Consider the following 22,250-nt stretch of genomic DNA (forward strand, 5'->3'; position numbering starts at 1 on the left):
TCTGCAGCTCCAATGTCACATTGCGTTGTACCGTTTAAAGGTAAAAAGCTCGACACACTTGTTGAATGCAGTGATCCAAGAATTGTATCCTCCTATCTGTTGGTCTGTTAGAGGTTAATAATTCATGTTCAGCATGTCACTCATGAGGCCACACTGGGAGGGTTTGAAGAGGATGACCTGCCACCTTCTGGGCGCTTCGTACATGACGAGGGAACACATGCATGCTGCACTCATTGTACAGAAGTGCTGGATAGCCAAAGTTTTTCTTCAATAACTATGAAGAAAATGATGGCTACTATTTTAATTGTTTCATTTAGTTATCCTGATTTGTATGGTCTAAATGTATGTGTGACATATAGAGTAGCAGAGATGAGTCAACTAATCAATATTGATAAATAATTGTTAAAGCGATTTCTCTTGCGAAATGTCCAAAAAAGCTGTTTTCAGACTTCCTGCTTTTCTCTGTTTAATATCATAATAAATTCAAGGACTTTGGGTTTTAGACTGACAAACAAGACATTTAAAGTCCTTTCCATAACCTTTCACGGTTTTCTGACATTTTTATAGACAAAACGACTCATCTGCAGATGAATCTGATAATATCATTTTCAAATGAAGTATATGAAATGTTTGTATTGATAATGAATTAGCACCATAGATAGCTGACCTCCCTGACCCCCATGAGGTGGCTCCTGACAGCTGAATGTGGATGTCTGTGCGTCTCTATGTCCGGGTAGCAGGGCGGGGGGGGGGTTTGTTTTCACCTCTGCAGCTGTTGTCTGCATGTCCACAAATGTGACAAGGTGTGTAAAGATAGCAGGAGCCTTGATGGACACCAGTCAGTCTGACCACTCTATCATCCAGAAGCCCTGTCTCCAACACATTTCTCTACTTGTTATCCATACAGAGGCCTCCAAGAGGATGGAGCTAAGTCCAGCTGAAGAGTTTAATAAGTCATTTTTAGGAAATCAAATTGTAACGATTCACTTTATAACAAAAAAGACAGAAACACAGACAACACACAAACCAGCCTTGATAGCAACCGGTCAAAGTAACCACACCCTACAAAATATACCCTTGTTTATCGTCTACTTTTCTCTTAATGCATCCATGTCTTGCAAAATGAACATCAGGCTGTGATAGATAAGACCTAAAACTAGAGATTGAGACCGTAAACTCAGCAGGAAGGTGTTAGGGTTATTTTCTCATAGACTTCTATACAATCAGACTTCTCTTAGCAACAAGATGCCCCCTGCTGGCTATTAGAAGAAATGCAGGTTTAGAAGACTTTACCAACCCACTGACCATAATGTGTACGACGGTCATTTTAAACGAGAGATGTTGGCTTCGTGTTATATTATTCAGCTATTGTACCCAGCAGTATTAAAATATTGATAACACAGTGCCCTGCCATGAAATGTCACTGACCTGAACGACTCTGCAATAACTTGCAAATTGCATTGGAGCCCTCATGTGCATTAAGAGGAAAGGTGGCAAGTGTGGGTGTGTGTTCCACATTAACACACACACACACACACACACACACACACACACACACACACACACACACACACACACACACACACACACACACACACACACACACACACACGCACACGCATACACACACACACACACACACACACACACACACACACACACACACACGCACACGCATACACACACACACACACACACACAGAAAGCTTCTTTTTAAATTGCAGTTTCCAAGAAGCTATATATGCAGAGCCCTACATATAAATGTTTTATTGGAAAAGTAATTGACAATCCCAAAAGGAGATTATTGTATCAAATAGTCAGTGTGCATTCTCGATATAGCAGAGTGAGGACTCCATACTGATGAGGTGTGGAATGCGTCTTTGCAAAAATAAAAAAACAGGCTTATGTTCTTTCCAGTTTGAAAAATATAATTCCTTCTATAGCTCAATAAAAAGTATTGAAAGGCTCTTTTGTGCCACTAACCTGACTAATCTGAGAAACGGAATGTTCTATTGAGGTTTCACTCTGTGCTGCAGACAAAGAAAAACCATTACAATTGCCATCTTTCTTTACATCTTCAAATTCCCAGAAATAAACACAAAAAAGTACTTGAATTGAATGTTTTAATTCTTTTTAGCTTGACAAAGATCACAAAGATGTCAGTTTGACTTCTATCTTGTCTCTGAGTATTGTTAAATCTACTTGTTAACACATCCCCTTTTACACCTCCTCCAGGATTCTAAAGGAACCATGTCCCTCCACTGTTTTACTTTTACCATTACAGCATTCACGACACGTTTAAAAGACCTCCAACACTGCTAATGCTTTTCATAGCATTAGCATAATGCGTTCACTTTCACATTAGCATAAGGTAATGTATAACATATTCACAATCAATGGGGGTAGAGTATGGTTCACTTGGGTCAAATCCAATCTCTTGAATCTCATCTAATGTCGTGTAACAGCATGTTTAATCCAACACATGTATACGGATTGATCTGTAGGTGTGTTTTAATGTGATCTGTTTTCTCCTGATAGGTGATGGATGAGTCCGAGGCTTGTTCGCTGCCGGGGGGTTTGGCCAGTGTGAAGAAACAGTTTGAGAGCCAGGAGTTCGCCTCCTCAACCTCTCAGTCCAGCGTCGCCCAGTTCCACTACGAGCAGAGATCTGTGCAGGTGAGGATGGAGCCACCGTCAAAGTGTTTTATTGAGGTGGGATAATATCATCACATATGCGACACATTCTTTATTGGAAAGAGTGAGGATATTAGATTGAAGCTGATTTTTTTCTTGCTACTATTTGAAGCACGAATCTACAAAACGACTCAACATCTAAAAAGAGACCCAAAATCTCCTATCTAACCCTGTCAATATGGCATCTCCTGTGTAATGTATAATGTATTGTGTATGTAATGTCCTGTGTATGTCACAATCAGCTGTCTTAGGAAGTCATCCTTGCATCCAGCCCCCCCCCCCCCCCCTCCCCCGTTACGTTTTGTTTAGTTGTTTGTTGTTACATGTTTTGATGTACGGTTTGTTATCTGGAGCAATGTCTGTTACAAAATAAAAAAATTTAAAATAAAAAAAAAAGAAATAAACAAGAAAGTAAAAAAAAAATAAAAAAAATAAATAAATAAAAAGAGACCCAAATGGCTAACAAGAGAAGCAAATGACTACAAAGACTCAAGAAAGAAACTACAAAAACGACAATAACTAGAGGCTAAATAACCTTAACATGTTGCTCCTATGTATTTAACTAGAGGGGTCTTTTAATGGCTGTACCCAGGGACCCATTGTCTCTAAACATGATTTAAATTCAGCAGAATCATGAAGACAAAGTACCTCTCTGTGTCCTGTCTGTTCCCCAGCTCTCCGCAAAGTGTGAAACGTATTAAATGCCACTGTGTGATTCACATTCTACTGCAGCCCTTTATTGGGAACACTTGGCTGCTGTGTCTGCGAGCGCCGTCTTGTAGGTCAAATCAAAGAGGGCACCTTGAACTTTGCTCGAATATGTGAGGTGTCATGGAGTGCGTGAGGGAAATGCCAGAACACGTTAGCGCACCCGGTCTCAGTGAAGTGAGGTCAGTTCTGCTCATTCAGGCGGGAAGCAGAGTGGATTCATCGAGCGCACAAGGACCTTGCTGAATGCTAGAATTACAGAATGCTTCGTGAGGGGGAAGTGTCTCTTTGATCGAGTCGTTGCTTCTCTGCTAACAGCAAACCACTCTCCGCTCGAATCTTCCTCGCAGGTGTTCTATCCGAGCTCTGGTGTTACAACCGGTTGTACATCAGGAAGGATATTATTATTCTGACATAAGTGGTTTCAGGAGTACAGAGCACCTCGAGCCTCCATGTATCTTTCATGTTAACAGCAGTGGATACACGCTTAAAATATTATACTTCTCTTTCATCTCATACAAAATGCATGAATCTCACTTGCAGGCAGAAGTCGTTTTTTGGGGAATCTATTGCTTTTCCTCTCCAAGACTAAAATCGTCCTTTATTGGAATTTAAACTAGTTTGTTATGGGACAACATTTTGGGATCCAACAATTACTTATTTGCAGGCAGTCTGTTTGTGTGTGTCATTTACAGGGAGTCATCACTTTCTCTCTGTTTGACAGGAGGTGTCAAGCTCCTCAGAAGTGACGGTGAGAAGCAGTGCCAGAGAGGTCGTTCCCGCTACAAGCCACTTTCACAGTCAACAAGAGGTACTTCCTGTTCCGCTCAGTAAACACTTCTTTGGTTACTAGCCTCATGCTACGCCTTCAACTTGTCCCTGATTGAAGCTACAGGGCATTTGGCAATATACTAACTAACTATTTATCTTTTTTCCACAGGTGATACATGACGAAAGAGTCCACCAGAACAATGTGGCTGCCAGCTACGGGAACCATTACAATGAAACAGGTTATTCCTCTCATGGATTTGATATTGTAATTAGTATGTTTTCATCACTGCTTGTGTCCTTTATATTAATGATTGTTCCCTCTACAGCTGAATAAGGGATGAGCTATGTAAATGAGTTGGAGTGCAGATGATTTTCTTTGTGCTGCATAGCAGTAAATCTAATCAGGGCGTAGTCAGGAATGTAAAATATTGGAAAGTGGAAATTGGGCAATCACCGCTGCCTGGTTTTGGAAAATGAAAACTACTCAAGTTTTAATGAAATGATTTATTTTTCTTCCAAATCCCTCTGAGCCCGCTCACTGCGAATGACTTAATGAGGCAGCCTTCTTCTTGTGTCTAATTCAGTTATGCTCGTCGGCGGCGAGGACCCACCAAAGGTTTCCACTCAGGCTTTGAAGCAGCAGTATGAAAAGACGATTGAGGGAGCCACACCAGCCAAGGAAATTAAGGTAATGATGCAGTCTGTTTATCTAAATATATAGTCCCTTGGCTTTGTCGCAGGGAGGTATCTCTATAAAGACCAGGACACATGGTGAAATCATCAACAGAAAATTGGCCATGCAATGAGTTGATGGCGAATAATTGGAGTGGATAAAAGACCTCATGTCATTACACAGGCAACGACTGGATGTTCTCTTTTTCACAGTGATAAAAGGAAAACTGAGATTAAAACAAGGAGTCCCATTATAGTCTGAAAGGAAAATGATTTTAGGAACACACACAACTGGAGATGTCTGGGTTTGACAGACTGGGAGTGTGTCTTGTTCATTTACATCCAAATAAGATTAGTTTTTTGCTGTTTCTAGATTTGGCATATACATTTGACTCAGCTGCAAACGACATGATTATCATTTTAAATTGAAAGCTGATACTTCCTTTTCTATTCTTCCTTCTCTGTACTTCAAAACTGTCCTTATCTTAACTATACAAATATCTCCATTTCCTGACTTCAAAACTTTTTTTTACTTTCCCTCTCTCCTTAACAATAATCACTTACCAATCGCAGGTTGATGTGGATTTCAACCAATTTCAATGGACCCCAGTTAATCAGTCTTCCAAAGCCTCAACCAAGACAAGCTATGACACGTCCTCCTCCGTAAAGAAGGCCTCTGCCTCATCAGTAGAGTCTGCCTCTGCCTCCTCCGTAAAGACGGCCTCTGCCTCATCAGTAGCTTCTGCCTCTGCAATGAATTATGAGATGCCAGATCACTTCCCTCCACCACCCTTGCACCTGTATCAGGAAACCCCTGAGTACGTCTCTTCCCAACATCAAGAGTCTGCCTCCCAACAGAAGCACACTGTGTCTAAGGAGCAGTACTTTAAACACAAGAGTAAGGCTGAACTAAAGCGCATCTACAAGCACATGAATCCAGACGTACGCAAGAACCTGGAGGAGGACTTCTTGCTGGAGCTCACGGAAGCCGAAAAGAAGGACTTTGAAAGCGAGGAACTGGTGGGAGAAGTCCAGCAGGCGTGCTATTTGTTTGAAAATGACGGCAACGACTCGAGCAGGGGTTCGAGCTCCGACAGAGAGTCCGTGGAGTGGGATGAGGTCCTTAAAGGGGAAGTGCAGTCCAGGCGCTGGATGTTTGAAAACAAGGCTCTCGATGAGATCAAAGATGACAACCTGGATGAGGACGAGGTGAGGAATATCGCCCAGCAGGAAATCATTGCGGGCAAAGATGTCAGACACACAGCTTGGATGTTTGAGACTAAGCCCATGGATGCTCTCGGGATAGAAGGTACTGAATCAGCCGAGCAGTTGCAAAAATTGACTGATCTCGCAAGAGGAGATGTCCGCACTGCTACCTGGCTTTTTGAGACGCAGCCACTGGATTATCTGAATAAGATTTACCAAGAAGACGAGCAGGAGACCGATATTGTCGCCACCAAGAGCATTACCGGCGGGGATGTGAAAACTGCTAGATATCTCTTTGAGACCCAGCATCTGGATTCAATGGGCAAAACAGAAACCATTGAGGAGACCAACTTCCTTAACCTGAAGTCTGAGCTGGAAGAAATCAAAGGCGATGTGAAGACAACCACTCGCATGTTCGAGACCCAGCCCATGTGTGTCATTAGGGGGGATTCAGGAGAGATGTTGGAGATCACCACAATCCGCAGGGAGGAGACTGCGAAAGGAGACGTCAAGACATCCCGCTGGATGTTTGAAACCCAGCCTCTGGATATGATTAGCAAAGACCCTGCAATGGTGAAGCTCATTTGTGGCATATCCATGGAGGACAACGTCCAAGGCGGTGTGAACAAAGGTCGATGGCTTTTTGAGACAAAGACCCTCGACACCATTAAGGATGAGGAATGGGAGAGTTCCAGGATGCAAAAAGAAGACATCATTGGTGCAGATGTCAGGAAGCACTGTCTGGTTTTCGAGACTCAGTCTATGGACACTCTGAAAGACAATACCAATGCTAGACCTTTAGCTGCAGAGGAGATTGTAGGAGGAGATGTTCGAACAGCCACACATCTGTTTGAGACAGTACCCATCGAAAATCTGAAGGAACTGCTGGATGTGGGAAAACTCAAGAAAATGGTTGCATCTGAAGAGGAAAAGGGAGATGTGAGGCATCAAAAGTGGGTCTTTGAGAGCCAGCCCCTGGAGAATATAAGAGAGGAGAAGAGGGAGATTACAAGAACTGTGAACGTTGAAGCTCTCGAAATAGGAGATGTGACAAACTATAAAGAAAGGTTTGAAAGTATGGATTTAAGTAAGTGTGAAGGAACACAGAGAATTCAAGTTGAAGGTGTCACAAGTGGATCCGTCAAATCCAACAGAGTTCTTTTTGAATCCACCCCTATGTATGCTATGCAAGACAGCTTTGGTCATTATCATGAGGTAAAGACGGTGAGGCGGGAGGAGATTGTGAAAGGAGATGTGCGCAGCTGCAGATGGATGTTTGAAACACGTCCCATTGACGAGTTTGATGAAAGCCTAAATAAGTTTCAGATCATCAAAGGTATATCAAAGCAGGAAGTCCAGTCAGGGGATGTCAAAACAGCGAAGTGGTTGTTTGAAACTCAAGCGCTTGATGCCATTAAAAGCTCCAACCATTTTGAAGATGAAGAACAAAAAACAAAGGAAGAAATTGAAATTGAGAAAGGGGACGTTAAGACCTGCAGGTGGCTATTTGAGACTCAACCGATGGATGTCCTGTATGAAAAAACGGAGAAGAATGAAGCGGATGTCGAAGAAGTTCAAAAAGGAGACGTCAAAACATGCACTTGGCTCTTTGAGACCCAGACACTTGACAACATACGTGATCACACAGAGTCTGAGACCATTCTGAAGACCTGCACTGTGAATCAAGAGGATGTGCAAGGAAAGGACGTCAGACTGGCTCGCTTCCTCTTTGAAACTGAGAACCTGGAAAACATCACAGGTGAGGACAGTTCTTTCAGGAGGGTCACGAAGATCGACATCGACTCGGGGGATGTTTCCAGGATGAAGTACATCTTTGAGAATCGCTCTTCTGACATAATGAGCTCCACTTCTGGGGAAACAATGCAGAGGATGAAAACGCGGCAGGCCGAGGACATCCAGGCGGGGAACGTCGTCAACTGCACCTATATGTTTGAGAATAAGCCAATCGATGCCATACGTGAGGATTCCACAGAGACGAAGGAAAGTCGCACTGTGACTGACGTTCAGGGGGGTGACGTTGGTAAAAGTCGCTTTATTTTCGAGACATATTCTCTGGATGAAATTAAAGAGGAGTCCTCTGAGAATGATATTTCTAAACTCGCCAGTATCTTTAGAGATAAAGAAGAGAGGGGGGATGTGAAAAATTACACCATGATGTTTGAAACTCAGCCGCTGTACGCCATCTGTGACAAAGAGGGCCATTATCATGAAGTAACTACAGTCACCAAGGAGGAGATCATTAAAGGAGATGTGGTGGGAGCTCGATGGCAGTTCGAGACAAAGCCTCTGGATTCAATTAGAGATTCAGAGCAGGTCTATGTTATTAAATCGGTGACTGAAGAAGGCATCAACAAAGGAGACGTTAGCTCTGCGAGGTGGAGGTTTGAAACGCAACCCCTAGATGAAATTGCAGAAGACATAAAAACCAGGTCAAAAACTGTTGAAGATATCCAAGGCGGTGATGTAAGGACAAATAAGCAGCGGTTTGAGACTGATGAGATGTCCCAGAAGTACATCAGAACAGTAAGTGTGAGCGAAATCCAAAAAGGCGATGTCAGATCTGCCACGTGGATGTTTGAAACGCGCACGATGGATGAGATCCACGGCGAAGGCGCAGAGTACGATGGCATGGAGAGAGTGACAAAAGAGGAAGTCATGAAGGGGGATGTCACACAGTCTGTGTGGCTCTTTGAGAAGCAGCCTCTTGACAGTATCAAACAGACTGACGGAACAGAGCTCGTCGTCTCCAAGGAGGAAATCCCACAGGCCGATGTGAAGACCACTACATGGCTATTTGAATCAACTCCCTTCAATGACTTCAACGAGAGCAGCACGGAGAAGACAGAAATCATAGGTAAAAGCGTCAAAGAGACACTTGAGGAGCTTTACAGTCAGAAAATGGTTGACTCACAGGGCGTTCTTATCGAGGCAGATGAGATCGGCGATATCCGCATGGCAAAGTTTAAACTCATGAACCAGGAAGCTCCCCAGATCCAAAGGGAAGAGATTATCAGAGGGGATATGAGTAGCATAATGATGAACCTCCTGAACCGTAGGGAGATCACTGAGAGGGGGATAACTATTGACAGCGAGGAGCGGGGGAATATTAACACCACAGTGAAGCAGCTACTCACCCAGGAAAGGGGAATCAATGTGGAGAAAGAGGAAATTATCCGCGGCGACATTCAAGAGGCCGTAAACAATCTGCTCAAGAATGAAGGCTCCTCCAAGCATGGCATTCTGATTCAAGAGGATGAGAAAGGAGACGTGAGGATGACTATTTATTCCCTTTTGAATAAAGGGGAGAGGTCTAGCGTGGAGAAAGAGGATATCATTCATGGGAACGTAAGCAAAACCCTTCATCGTCTTCTCTCCAGCTCAGGAGCCGAAGAGTCCAGAAAGATAAGGGTCGGAGACACGGAGAGGGGAAATGTCAGCTTTTACTCCACGTGCATTGAGTCGGGAGCATTGGATTACCTGAAGCAGCTTCAGAGCAAAACGGATGAAACAGTCCAGGAAATAGTGGAAAAGGAGAATATCATCGGTGGGGACGTTCGAGAGACCAAAATCTTGCTGCGGAAGAATCAGCAGGAGATCGGTCGCACCGTGGCACAGCAAGACATACTTCCTGGTGACGTTCACAGCAATGTTAAAGTCTTTATGACAGAGCCTGCTGTCACCTACAAGAACCTGGAGAAAAGGGATATTGTTAAAGGTGACCTTACAGCAGCCCTGAGTTCACTGACCCATGCCATCAATCAGAAAGTGGTCATCGACAAAGAGGAGGTGGTGAAGGGAGACATAACTACTACTCTAAGGTCTCTGGAAGAGTCGCAGCATCAAAACAAAGGAATGGAAAAGCCGGAAATTGTCAGGGGAGACATCAAAGGTGCCCTCCAGTCACTGGAGAAGTCTGCAACCACCAATACGGGAGTGACTGTGGAAGACCTGGTGCCAGGTGATATCAAAGGAACCCTGAAGTCCCTAGAGGAGGCGAAGCAAGCTGTAAAAGAGGTGGAAAAAGAGGAAATCCTCAAAGGAGACATCCACATGGCCATGCAAAGTTTACATGTAGCAACAAGCGAGAAAAAGACTTACCAGCATCAAGTGAGCGAACAAGGGGATGTTAGAGCCACCATCCAGCACTTTCTAGAGCCAACGACTTCTCCTAAAATGCAGCGCAGGGGAAGTATTGAAGGAGATGTAAAAACATCTATAAAATGTCTCTACGAAGGACAAGATTCAACACTGGTGGAAAAAGAGGAAGTATTAAAAGGGGACGTTCAAGGTGCAATAAAGAATCTAATGCAAAGAAAACAATATTCAAATCCCAAGCGTTCCCACAAGAAAGCAAAAGTGCCCGTGAAAAATCCATTAACTGTAAAGCAAGCGGAGCATGAATGCTTCCATGAAGCCAAGAGTGAGAGTGTGGCAGTCAATCCAGCCCCCGCTGAGAAAAATCTCTCTCAGAGCAGTGAGTCACAGAAGCACACACAGAGGCAGAGCGAAAGCAAATCGTTGCAAACGCAGGTAATAACCCAAGAGGAACACTCTGTTACTATAGCCAAAACAGACAATACTACTGGGGCCTCTCAACACAAGAGCATGAAAGAACAGAAGCACAAAGCGCTGCCCCCACAGAAAATACAAGCTCCCAAGCCTATTATGATAAAGCATAAACAAATGACTAATAATGATCAAACGGAAGCGAAAGCAGTCGATGTGAGCGTGATGAAAGAGGTGCATAGCACATCACAGAGCAACATTTCAAACAAGCAAGTATGTGAAACAAAGACGATCAAACAGCTGCAGACTACAGTGACGGAGAAGACTGTCATGCATAAGCAAAATGTGTCCGAGCAGATGTCTCAAAAGCAAACTGAGAAAAAGGAAATCACACAAAAACACAGCGTGAAAAATATAAAGGGTGAATACCGTAACCTGGACATGAAAGGGAAAAGTGTCATCAAGAAGGCCAAGCCGGAGATTCACTTCCCCCCTCCTCCCTCTTCACCTCCTCCACCCTCAGAGTCAGAGCTCTTCCTGCCTCCTCCTCCGTCCCCAGTGCTAGAGAACCCTGCCTCCCCCCCTTCTATCATGAGGCAGGACAGCGACCTCCCACCTCCTCCACCTCCACCTCCGCCTCCCATGGACGGCAAGTCTGAGCTTGACTTTTTCCCTCTTCCTCCGCCTCCTCCGCAAGATTTTCTCCCTCCACCTCCCTCTCAGCAAGAGCTGAATGCATTGCCCCAGTCTCCCCCTGCCAAGCTGGGGAAACCCATCGGCAAGCCTTTATTCAAATTGCCCAAGCGACCAGAAACACTGAAGCTACCGGTACAAGTTAAACCTAAATGGCAGAAAAAGCAGCCCACTCCTACACCACCCCCACCCCCACCCCCACCCCCACCTCAGCTCCGTCCTGAGCAAGCAGAAATAGTCTCAATAGAGCGTAAAGAAGAAGTTCAAGAAGTGAAAAAGGAAACCAAACAAATTGAAATAAGCAAACAGATTCAGTCTGAGTCAAAAGCAATGTCACCAACAAAAATACCAAGCACCCCAGCTATGAAACCAAAAGAGAGTCCACAGCCACCTAAAAGAGTGTTTGTCCCTCCTATTAAACTGCCTCCAACTCCCGAACCCCCCAAATCTAGACCTTTTGCTCGCAAATTTAAAACCCCTCTCATGCTCGCAGAGGAAAGGTACCGCCTACAGTTGGAGAAAGAAGAGTCCATGAGGAGTACTGTCACAACTCCCACGTCCCCACCAATTAATCTGCCCTCCTTTGCTGCCAGTAGTCCCGAGCCTCCCGCAGCACAGAAAGCAGACTCAGAAGTGGCAACGGAAGCCGCAAAGGGCGAAGAAGCTAAGGCTATTTCCAAAGAAGGAATACCGCCCCCCAAGAAAACCCCTTCCCAGATCCCTTTGAGCAAACCCTTGATCTCAGTGGTAAATAAGAAATCAGCTACAGGATCTTCAAATGTGTCCGTAGATAAAAAGCATGTTGCCAGTGAGCACTCCTCAGAAAAAATGCTTTCCTCAACTGAAGTCATTAAAAAGAGCCAAACCGCACCTAAGATTCAGACCGTCGTTTCCCAGTCTAATCGCGAGGCCTCAAATATTGAAATCCAGTCATGCTCAAAGGTGGTCACTTCTTCTGTCACGGAGCAGCAGCAGTGTATTAAGACATCCAGCTCCAGGTCTATCACTGCCACACAAAGTGATGTCCATGAAAATGCTAATCTACAAAGCCAGAGTGCGGTCACTTTGAAAGCTGAAGATGTAAAGAATATTAATGCGCCTCTGACACTGGAGGGGAAAATGAGTCCCTCTCATCCCACGAAGATCCCAAAGGTAACCCCAAGTTTCAAGGTGAAAACTTTCAAGATGCCAAAAGAGAAGAAAGAGGAAAAGTGGGACGGCGCAATGAAAAGTGAAGTGCATTTACAGCAAGAGAAAAGTAGTGTTTCACAGAAAAGTGAAACAAAAGTGAGTCAGAAGAGCGAGCAGGTGACGTCTGCAAAAACTGAGATGAAAACAGAAATGAAAGTAATTGAGAAGAAAAGTCATGTGACCCCAGCTATGGAGAAAGTTGAAGTGGAGGTTCAAGTGAAAAAGGGGAAAGAGATGCAAAGGAATGAGGCTGGAGTACAGCTGTCACCATCGGTTACCGTTTTAATGCCCAAGATGTCTAAGATCGAATCTGCAGCAGCTCATCAGGGACAAGGCCATGCATCCGTCTCCCACAGCCAGCAGAGCATGAAGGCAGAGAGCTTTCAGAGACGCGAGGAGGTGGTTGTGACTGAGAGGGTGGTGCAGCAACGCCTGCAGAAGCAAGATGTCGTTCAGGTTCAAAAACAAATAAATGTACAAGCAGCAGAAACGAGCCAAATGCAGATAAATGCAGTGAAGTCAAAAGGTTTGCCTAAGAATGTGTCTGCACAGGCAATGGGGAAAATGACCCATAAAGAAGAGGCTCTTTCAGAAGAAACCACAGATTTGGAGAAATGCAATGTAATGCAAAAGCTGCTCGCTCAAATAAAAGAGCTGGAAGGCACACCAAGCAAAATAGACTCAGACGCTGTCAGGATGATTATAAACGAAGTCCCTGACTGGGCCATGGGCGCGGATGAGAAAAAGAATTTAAGCGAAATTACTAAACGGCAAAGTAAGAAAAAGCTGAAAGAGATGATGGTGTATGTGAAGAATATTTTTCAAACAAAGCTCACAACTTTTGAGGAAACCGTGACAACCGTGGAAAAGCAGGTGAAAGACAAAGAAGAGAGAGAAGAGAGAGAAGAACCGTCAGCGCCGCCGGCAGTGCCTCCAAAACCTGACAAAAAAGTTTTCGGCGGAGCAACAACTAAGATTTCAAAGATCAGTATCGGCTCGTCCAGGAGTGAAAGGAAGCTGGTGGAGGAGAAGAAGTCAATCCAAGAGAGAAAAGTGCACCAGGAGATAAGTGAGGATCAGAGGGTGTCCTCCCCGTTAGCCAGCATCCGAAGTCCATCACCCACTTTTATAAGCATTGAGTCGAGGAGGATCGACTCGCCCCTCAGAGTGACCCCGTCTCCTCCACCCTACAGGTCAGTCGGGACTCCCCCGCCTCCCCTTCGCAAGTCCTTCACGCCCACATCCCCCTTTAGGGCCACTCCGTCGCCAACCATGAGCCGCGCAGAGAAGCTGGTGAAACTGAGGGATACCACCTCCATGCTTTCTCGCGGCGTCACCCCACCACCTCCCATGCCGGTGCCAGAGTGTATTGCAGCTGAAAGAGAGCTATCGTCCTCTCTTAGCGACTGGGAGACTCCCGTCGAGAGAGATGAGCAAGGGTTGATGGAAGTTGGAGAAATGGGGGACTCCATGATGACTGTCAGAGATAAGAAGTCTTTCTTTGAGGAGGCGCATAAGGCGGAGGTGAGCAAGACGTACATGCGTAAGGATCCCATTGATATCCCCGAACGTCTGGGAGCTGAGGCCGAGGAAGGGGCCGAGGGCGGGAATATAGAACTCCTGAAACAGGATCTCCCAAGAGTCGATCTGTCTAAGCTGGTCAACAGATTTGAATCCCCCCAACCAAAGGTCTACAACAGAAAAGAGCCTATTGTCATCACGGAGAGGCTGGGGAGCGATACGGAGGACGCGGAGGATGAGCCGGCGAAATCGGACGAAATCCCCACATTCAACGTCAAGGCGATAAAGAATGTGTTTGAGACGGGAGAGCTCGGTTCTCAGGCGGCACGAGACCTCAGAGAACAAATAGAAAGAAGAGAATCTGAGTCCGCCCCTTCTGAGCCGGCGGGTCACTCGGAAACGACGGCGGTCGCCGAGCAATTCTGCACCGTCGACGTCTTCGGGAACATTACAGGCGGGACAACGAGCGAGGAGTCCGTGACCCGCGGTAACCCCCCGTCCTACGCCGATGTGGTGAGAGGCGAGACGGTCTCCGTGCCCCCAGATGCGTCCACCGAGGAACTGCTGAGAAACTTCCAGCAGTCGTGGGCCGAGAGCCAAGGAGTGTTCCAGAACCTGGGCTTCAGTGTCACCGAGCAGAGGACCTCCCAGATCGTAACGCACCAGCAGCAGACTGTCGTGACGGGTAAAGCAGGCCGTGCAGCATGAGGACACTAAACCAGCGTGACGGTGTGATTAACATGCTTTGTGTGTTCAAAGTTGAAGGCATTGTGTGGAAGAAGCATTCACTTTGGTTTGACACTTTTATTTACATGACGTGATTTTCTTTGAAGTGCTTTTATTTGAAGCTCTGAGCTGTTTGCAGTTCACTTGCTGTCAGGTTGGCATATTTTAATATTCACAGGGTTTTATTTCCTTGCTTGTGATGTGTGAAACATATTGAACTAATAATTCTCATGCCTGGGTGTGTGGTGCAGAGGAGGGCTTTAAATGTCTCCAGCGAGAAGAAAAACTATTTAATTTATTTTTATACTTCACTGGAAGATTCACCTTTTGTTCCCTGCTCATACTGTGAATTGATCAAATAAGTAACTTTTTAAAACATTAAATTCACTTCATTTTCAAAGATGTTTTTAATTAATTATGAGTCGACTCTCAGAACTTGAAACACAAGCCATTTTTAGACAATGAATTGCAATAACAATGCTGATACTAATTACAGTAGAGTACAATTTCATAGAAGCATCCTGACTGTCATGATACGCTTAATTGCTTGTTTGCTGTCAACCCTAATAACAATTGGGAATAAAATGTTAAAACGTTATGTGAGTCACCTTATAATATTTGAACCTTCCTGGAACAAGCTCTCTAAATGTGATGGTAATCCTTGGAAACGTAGTTTGGAAAATGTACCATTTATTTACTGGGTTTGCTTTTAAGACTCTCAACATGCACGTTATGATCCCCAAAGTGTTCAAAAACCTATTTATTTATTTGACTAACCTAAATCTATTGTATTAGTTTTCTTGCCTTAATTATATTCTGCTTAGTTGGAAGAGTTCCTCAGCCAAAACGCTGTTGGTAGCAATACATTGGAATTCATTAATTATAAATGAACCAGGTGAACCTTTTCATTTTGTACCAAATTAAATGGTTGTTAACAGGAAATTAACAGGAAATGATGACGCTGTTAATTAAAGCTTTGCCTCATGTCTTTGCAGAAAATTCGAGTTCCAGAGTCCGAACTGTGCAGGGTGTGTCGGAAGAGGGTGTACCCGATGGAGTCGCTGATCGCAGACAAACACAACTTCCATAAGAGCTGCTTTCGCTGCGAGCACTGCAGAGGCAAACTAAGGTGGAGATAACTCACAGAGCACCACATTATTCTGCTCTTTTTTTGTTGTTGCATTATTCAACCTATTTTTCCCCTCTACAGCCTTGGAAACTATGCCTCTCTCCATGGACGAATGTACTGCAAGCCACACTTCACGCAACTGTTTAAATCCAAGGGGAATTACGACGAGGGATTTGGACAAAAACCACACAAAGAACTTTGGAGTAATAAGGAGAATTCACCCGGAAAGACAAGCGTCAGATCACCACCACCCGGAAAGACAAGCGTCAGGTCACCATCACCCGAAAAGACAAGCGTCAGATCACCATCACCCGAAAAGACAAGCGTCAGATCACCATCACCCGAAAAGACAAGCGTCAGATCACCACCACCCGAAAAGACAAGCGTCAGATCACCATCACCCGAAAAGACAAGCGTCAGATCACCACCACCCGAAAAGACAAGCCTCAGATCACCATCACCCGAAAAGACAAGCGTCAGATCACCATCACCCGAAAAGACAAGCGTCAGATCACCATCACCCGAAAAGACAAGCGTCAGATCACCATCACCCGAAAAGACAAGCGCCAGATCACCATCACCCGAAAAGACAAGCGCCAGATCACCATCACCCGAAAAGAAAAGCCTCGGATCACCACCACCCGAAAAGAAAATCATGGATTCCAAATCTCCCGCTGCTCAGACCCCGCTAGTTACTGAGGATGAGGAAATTAAAAAATCAGAAGATGAAAACAAAAAGCTCACCACTAAGATGTCTGTCGTGTGGCCTCCTCAATCTGATCACAGCAAGAAATCCTTCACTATAGAGGAGGAGTTGAAGCTGGTTAAGCCGTCATGGCCCCCTAAGGAGGGCTCCGCTCAGGAAAATGAACTCCTCAATCAGCCGCTGAGGCCTTCATTAAAGGAGAGCGATGTCTCCGCGGCTGAAGCACAAAATGGACCCCAGGAAAAAGACAAGCGAGCAACAGAGAACGTGAAAAAGCCTGAAGAGACTCCAGCACAGTCAGGGGCCTCGTCCTCCCCCGCAGCAGTTGCAGAGAAACCGGCAAATGTTTCTCACCCTCGAGAAAGGAAAGAGTCAAACAGCGACTCGGAGGTACAAGAGCGTTCTGAAATGGACTCTGAAGTGCACCCTGGAGTGGAAGAGAAGAAAGAGAGGGCAGGGGATGGTGGTGGGGCTGTGGTGGGGGAAGTGAAAGTGAACGGTCACGATGGGCAGAAAGAAAGTGCAGCAGGTGGGGAGGAAAGTCAGGCGGAGATAGATAAAGGAAGTAATGGCGGTTTGAACAATGGGGAAGCGGTAAAGGTCACCTTAATAGATGAGGAGGCAAGACAGGCGCTGAATGCAAACTCCAACAATAACAATAATTGCGGCCTGGAGCAAGGAAACCTGTTTGAAGGGCTTAGTGAGCACGAGGAGGGGGGGGAGAATCTCTTTTCAACAGATTTCTTCCAAACAGATGAAGAAATGAAATGGTTGCCAAGCCAAGTGCTGCAGTTGGCACAGAGCGAGGATGCTTTTGTGCCAGCCGGTGCCAAATGTAGTGAAGCCACAGAGCGCCCTTCTGACACGCATTTCTTCACAGGCGAGGGAACGCTCCGAAACGAGGCCACGGAGCTGCAGATTAGCACATCGAGCTTCCTGGAGGACATCTTCGCCGGGCTGAGCAGCAGCAGCTCTGACCTGCTATCTGATTTCAGAGGCGGTCAATCTGCCGCCGGGACGCATCGGGCGTCTGCGCTCGATGACCTTTTGGATTTGGGCATGGAGATAAAAGAAGATCAAACGGGGCGGGAGGATGAGGCTCCTCTGTGGGGCGAAGACGACGACGGGCTGACGGTGGAGGAGCGCATCAAGAGGAACAGATTCTACGACGACGACGACAGCGACAATTCTTAAACTTCTAATCTAATGATCAAACATGTAGTTTCACTTATGTCCATGGAGAGATGAACTGCTCTGACTGTGTTTTTGTACTGAGTTTTAATATCTTTTACCTTTACTTAGCTTTGATTGCACCTGGTGTGCAGAGAAATGGTTACTTAGTATATTTTTCTTGACTGATTTTCAATATGTGCGTTAATCATTTGTCTCTGAATGAATGCTTTTCAGGATAAAGACTTTTCATTCTTTTCTTTTTTCATTTCTATCTTGTGGTTGAAATAAAGCTTCATGAACTCAATGATACAAATGAGTTTTTCATCAGTGAGTGGTACTTAGCTGTTTCCTCTCTGTGTGGCTTTCTGCTTTGATGTATGGCCTACCTACATAACACAGTCCAGCTAAGATCTCTTCGGCGAAAGGCGTATTGATTTCCACTGATAGAGCAGGCCTGTTGTTGGAGTTACAGATTTTTCTATTAGGTGGCTTTTGTCACCTCTGACAGATGTTCCCCCCCCCTCTCCGGTTGCAGCCTGAACACATGGGGTAATTGGCTGCAAACACAATATACTGTGATGTTAATTACACCAGCAGAAAAAAACGACTTTAATGTCAGAAAAGTGAATTCAGCGCGGGTCACATTGTGCTGACGGCTCCTTTAACTTGGGGAAGCACTGTTACCGGTTCAATAATTCAGCATCCTCTCCTCAGATGCTATTTGGCATCTTTTTAATTGGGTTATTTGTCCCCGGTAACGTTTTCATTGACGATCCAAAGTGGATGCAGTTTTGTACATTTTTTTTTTTATCGTTTTGTTCCTCTGCCAAACAATTATAAACCCAGGTGAATGCCCTTACAATCAGATAGGAGAGGAGACAATAATACAACTGTCCACGATACCAATGTTCCATTTCTTCATATATCAATGCTCTGATGTCATCGTGGTGTACAGGGAACCACTGGAACCGAGTGTAGGTGCAGTACAGTTCCTTATAATCCAAAAACTGCGCAACAGCTCAGCTAAGAGTCCAGAGGAAATCTAATATAACGTTGAGGAGAACCGGGTTTACAGGTTTTCCTAATTTTGCGTTAGATAAATTCCGCTACTGTAACTAAGTCCCTTTAACATTTTGTGTACGACGAATGAACTCCAGAGCCCGATGAATAAGGTATCATTTTCTGTAAGCAAGGATAATAGGAATGTATCCAGTATATATGCTTACACTGACTATGTAGGGGTGGAAAGAACTATATAAAAAATAAAAGATGTGAGACAGCAGTCATGTAATTATTTCTGGTAAGACGCCAGGGGTTGAAGTTGTGTCACAGACAGTCCGATCCATCCATCCTTGAGCTTCAGTTTTGAAGTGAATCTGTCTGTGTGCTGACCCTTATTGAAATGAAGTTGCTGCACATTTCAGTCAGAAATAAAGCGAATCCACTGGGTCTTCACAGCCTCAGAAGATTGGACTACACACATATTTCTATTGGATCTTACAGCCAACAACAGAACAAGTAGCATGTTATTCTCCATAATTAGTGCCTTTTGCATAATATATCACCTTAAACCTCTGCAAAGTAGCCTCATATGGCCCAGTGTTCAGAAATATCTTCGTTGGAATTCAGCTCAAATGTAGCTTCAATAACAGTTCAATGCTAGGAATAATACATAGTATAGCTTGACATGATATTTCTTGCTATTTCCAAATTAACTCTGGGGCATTTCTCCAATAAAGTCATTAAATTATAAAAAATACAAAAAGATAAATGAATGATCAATAACGTATAAACCGTAACATGAGATGAGCTTTAACAAAGTGAACCTTCCTTTTAAATAATGTTCAATTAGGTAAGGATGTTCCGAGCTAGAAACCAGTCAAATCAATCATCCAGCTCCCCTGCAGCAATTTAACCGAGCCGTGGGCTTATTTTCGCCCAGATGCCATCAGATCATCCAGGCATGACAAGCGGTCGCTTCGTTGCCTGAAAGTCAATGTCGGTTAAACAAAGAAGCATCATGGTCCTCTCTCTCCCGGCCGGCTCTGATTGGCTGCCGTCCCTCCCAATCAGGCGGCCGCTGATTGGACGGCTGCTCTCCTCCCGCCGGCCGCAGACACACTGAGCAGACGAGGGATCGGCACGGTACGGAGCGGACCTTTTCCCCGCCGCTGGGACAAGTTGGAACCACGGGACACGGAGAACAGCGCCGGTAAATGTCGATAAATGCAGAAAATGTGGCGTTAACGGTAGTTGGAGGGCATTAGGCACGCGTCAGTCGCTCTCGCGCAACTTGACGGATGCAGTTTTTGGAAGTGAAATTAGCTGCTGTTTTGTTTTATGAATGCTCTCTTTCCCCCTGTTAATTTGTCCTCACCGTTACTGTGGCTTGTTTAAAAAAGGGTTGACAGAAGTGCCTGTGCTAGCAGTTATGTTTTTAAATAGCTTTTGAAGGTTAACTTTAACATTTTGGACTCGAGCGTTGTGTGGAGCTGCTACCTGCTGTGTGAGGTGACACTGCTCAACAGCCTGGAATCATTCCTAGACTTAATCTGCGTTTTCTAGTGCATGCCATCATTTAAATCCAAAGTTGGCTCCCTTTATTGGCAAATATCTGTGTGTGTGCGATAACAAGAGGCTGAGCCAGATATATCCAGATAAGTACATGAGAGCATTGTGCATTTCATAATGCTGTCCACTTTATAGCCTAATGTTAAGTATGATGATTTATCTGGCTGCTAATCCATGTCACTTAACACGAGCCAGTAAAATCCATCAGTTTCATTGCATAAAGGGCTGCGTGTCACCATGCTGAGTTTTATCACTCCATCACATTCTGCTGCTCTGTGAAAGGGACCGTACAAATGGAGAGTGGGATACACACTAACCCTCTGTGGCAGGCTGCTCAATGGGATTTTACCTTGCAGTCGGGGGTCATGACAACAATTCACAGCGAGCGCCTCTCCTAGCTGAGAACAGTATGCCTAAGCCTCGAAAAATCCATTCCTTAAGATTTATTTTGACAGTTAGCTTGAGACCTGAATGCCACAGATCTCTCCAGATCTGATCCTCTTATTGGAATCACACTGCTCCTTGAAGTGATCATCACATCAATACCTCTTCGCACTCTTTCTTGTCCGGGAGTAATTGCAGGCTCTTTTGTGAGCACCATGGCTTTCAACCTTACACCGCCGCCATGGGTCGTTAATTCCTGCAGCCCTGCCAAATTCTCTAATTTAAGCCTGTGTGCTGGCGCATGACCAGATACTGATATTGTGGGGGGAGAAAAAAAATGTCCATTTAATCTCAGAAATGTCCCAGAGTCATTCATCTGCTGTGACAGCAAATAGTGTAGCTTACATTGGAGGTCTAGTTTGGTGAAATGAAGGTTGCTTGTATTTTTTGATTAAAACCTTAATTTCAATGTTTCTCTTCTGTTTGATACAGCCGAATCTGGATAGAAGTCATTTATTTTTCCACTAAAGCTCATGATTTAGTAGCTTCTCCAGAATCAAGGTTTAGTTGCAGCTGATCAGTTCCCCATCATGCCACGGCTGTGTCTTTAAAACAAGGATAACGATTGTGGTCCAATAAGAACCCCCTTTGGCGCCTCCTAAAATCAATGACTCTCACTCTTTTAGTTGGAGCAATCGCAGTCATAAATCACTGAAACACTTATCCCACTCCTTGTATTAATAAATCGACTGTTTGCGAGTACTGTGTCGTGAACTGCAGCTTATTGACATCCCGTGAGCGGAAGCAAGCCCCCGGGCGTGCACCTAACACGCTGCTTTGAACTCATTTGACCCCATGTGGGGCTTCAATATTTGAAGGCATCCTTCCTGTCACAGTTATCAGGGGACTGTGACACATGGGATTGATTTTTCCAAATGTTCCACGTTAGATAAATTGATGCCATTCTCACTTGTGGTGCCAGATAGGAAATAGCAGATTCTTTTTGGCTGAAATGATCGTGGAGAAGCACTCAGGCGTGACCAGAATCTGTTAATCACACCATTTCTGTCCTGGAAGTGATAGGATCTCGATTTATGGCTCTCCGAGATGAGATAAAGAGTATGTGACAGTGATGAATGACGCTTGTAAAGAGCGAAATGGAAAAAGTGTATTACAAACCAGCTTATTGACTCGTTCCAAATTGCAATGCTCTCACGCTTTTGTTGCTGCTCTCCTTGTCAACACAATTTAAAAGGAACATGTTGGGTTTGTTTGTAACGGTGAGCTGTGGCATTCAGGTGCCCGCGGGGAGCATTCGCTGTTTAGTCAGAATCTCATTTGGAAACGGCTGCTTTATTAAGACCTTTTAGTCTCTGTTGGATTGAGCTTTTGTTCCCTCCGTCTACACAATTTTTTTTAATTAGCCCTGCCATTCATCATTAGGATTTAGTGTCAGTCACTCAAAGTATTTTTGTATCACCTTCCTACAGGAGGAATCCATCATAAAATAGGAAGATACTCCAATTTCTCCGCTGAGCAAGGGGCATGGCCTCAATCATAGATATCTGATTGTGGAGT

At 44.7% G+C, this 22,250-nt stretch overlaps 2 protein-coding genes across 5 annotated transcripts in view; both read left to right on the plus strand.

Annotated features, from left to right (window-relative positions):
* Positions 1-16,059, plus strand: part of xirp2a (xin actin binding repeat containing 2a) — a 54,565-nt gene extending 38,506 nt beyond the window's left edge. For all 4 annotated transcript variants that reach the window (XM_079669296.1, XM_079669297.1, XM_079669298.1 and 1 more), the window contains 7 exons: positions 2,539-2,676; positions 4,127-4,213; positions 4,343-4,412; positions 4,758-4,861; positions 5,419-14,668; positions 15,705-15,838; positions 15,920-16,059. In XM_079669296.1, the coding sequence (XP_079525422.1) occupies positions 2,539-2,676; positions 4,127-4,213; positions 4,343-4,412; positions 4,758-4,861; positions 5,419-14,668; positions 15,705-15,799 (9,744 nt within the window). In that variant the 3' untranslated portion in view covers positions 15,800-15,838; positions 15,920-16,059. The remainder of the gene's footprint in view (positions 1-2,538; positions 2,677-4,126; positions 4,214-4,342; positions 4,413-4,757; positions 4,862-5,418; positions 14,669-15,704; positions 15,839-15,919) is intronic.
* A 3,750-nt stretch (positions 16,060-19,809) lies between these two features.
* Positions 19,810-22,250, plus strand: part of LOC307031845 (beta-1,3-galactosyltransferase 1-like) — an 89,953-nt gene continuing 87,512 nt past the window's right edge. The window contains exon 1 of the mRNA XM_079669317.1: positions 19,810-19,929. The gene's annotated coding sequence lies outside the window, so the exon portion shown is untranslated. The remainder of the gene's footprint in view (positions 19,930-22,250) is intronic.

Source organism: Notothenia rossii (assembly GCF_949606895.1).
Source record: "Notothenia rossii genome assembly, chromosome: 3".
NCBI lineage: Eukaryota > Metazoa > Chordata > Actinopteri > Perciformes > Nototheniidae > Notothenia > Notothenia rossii.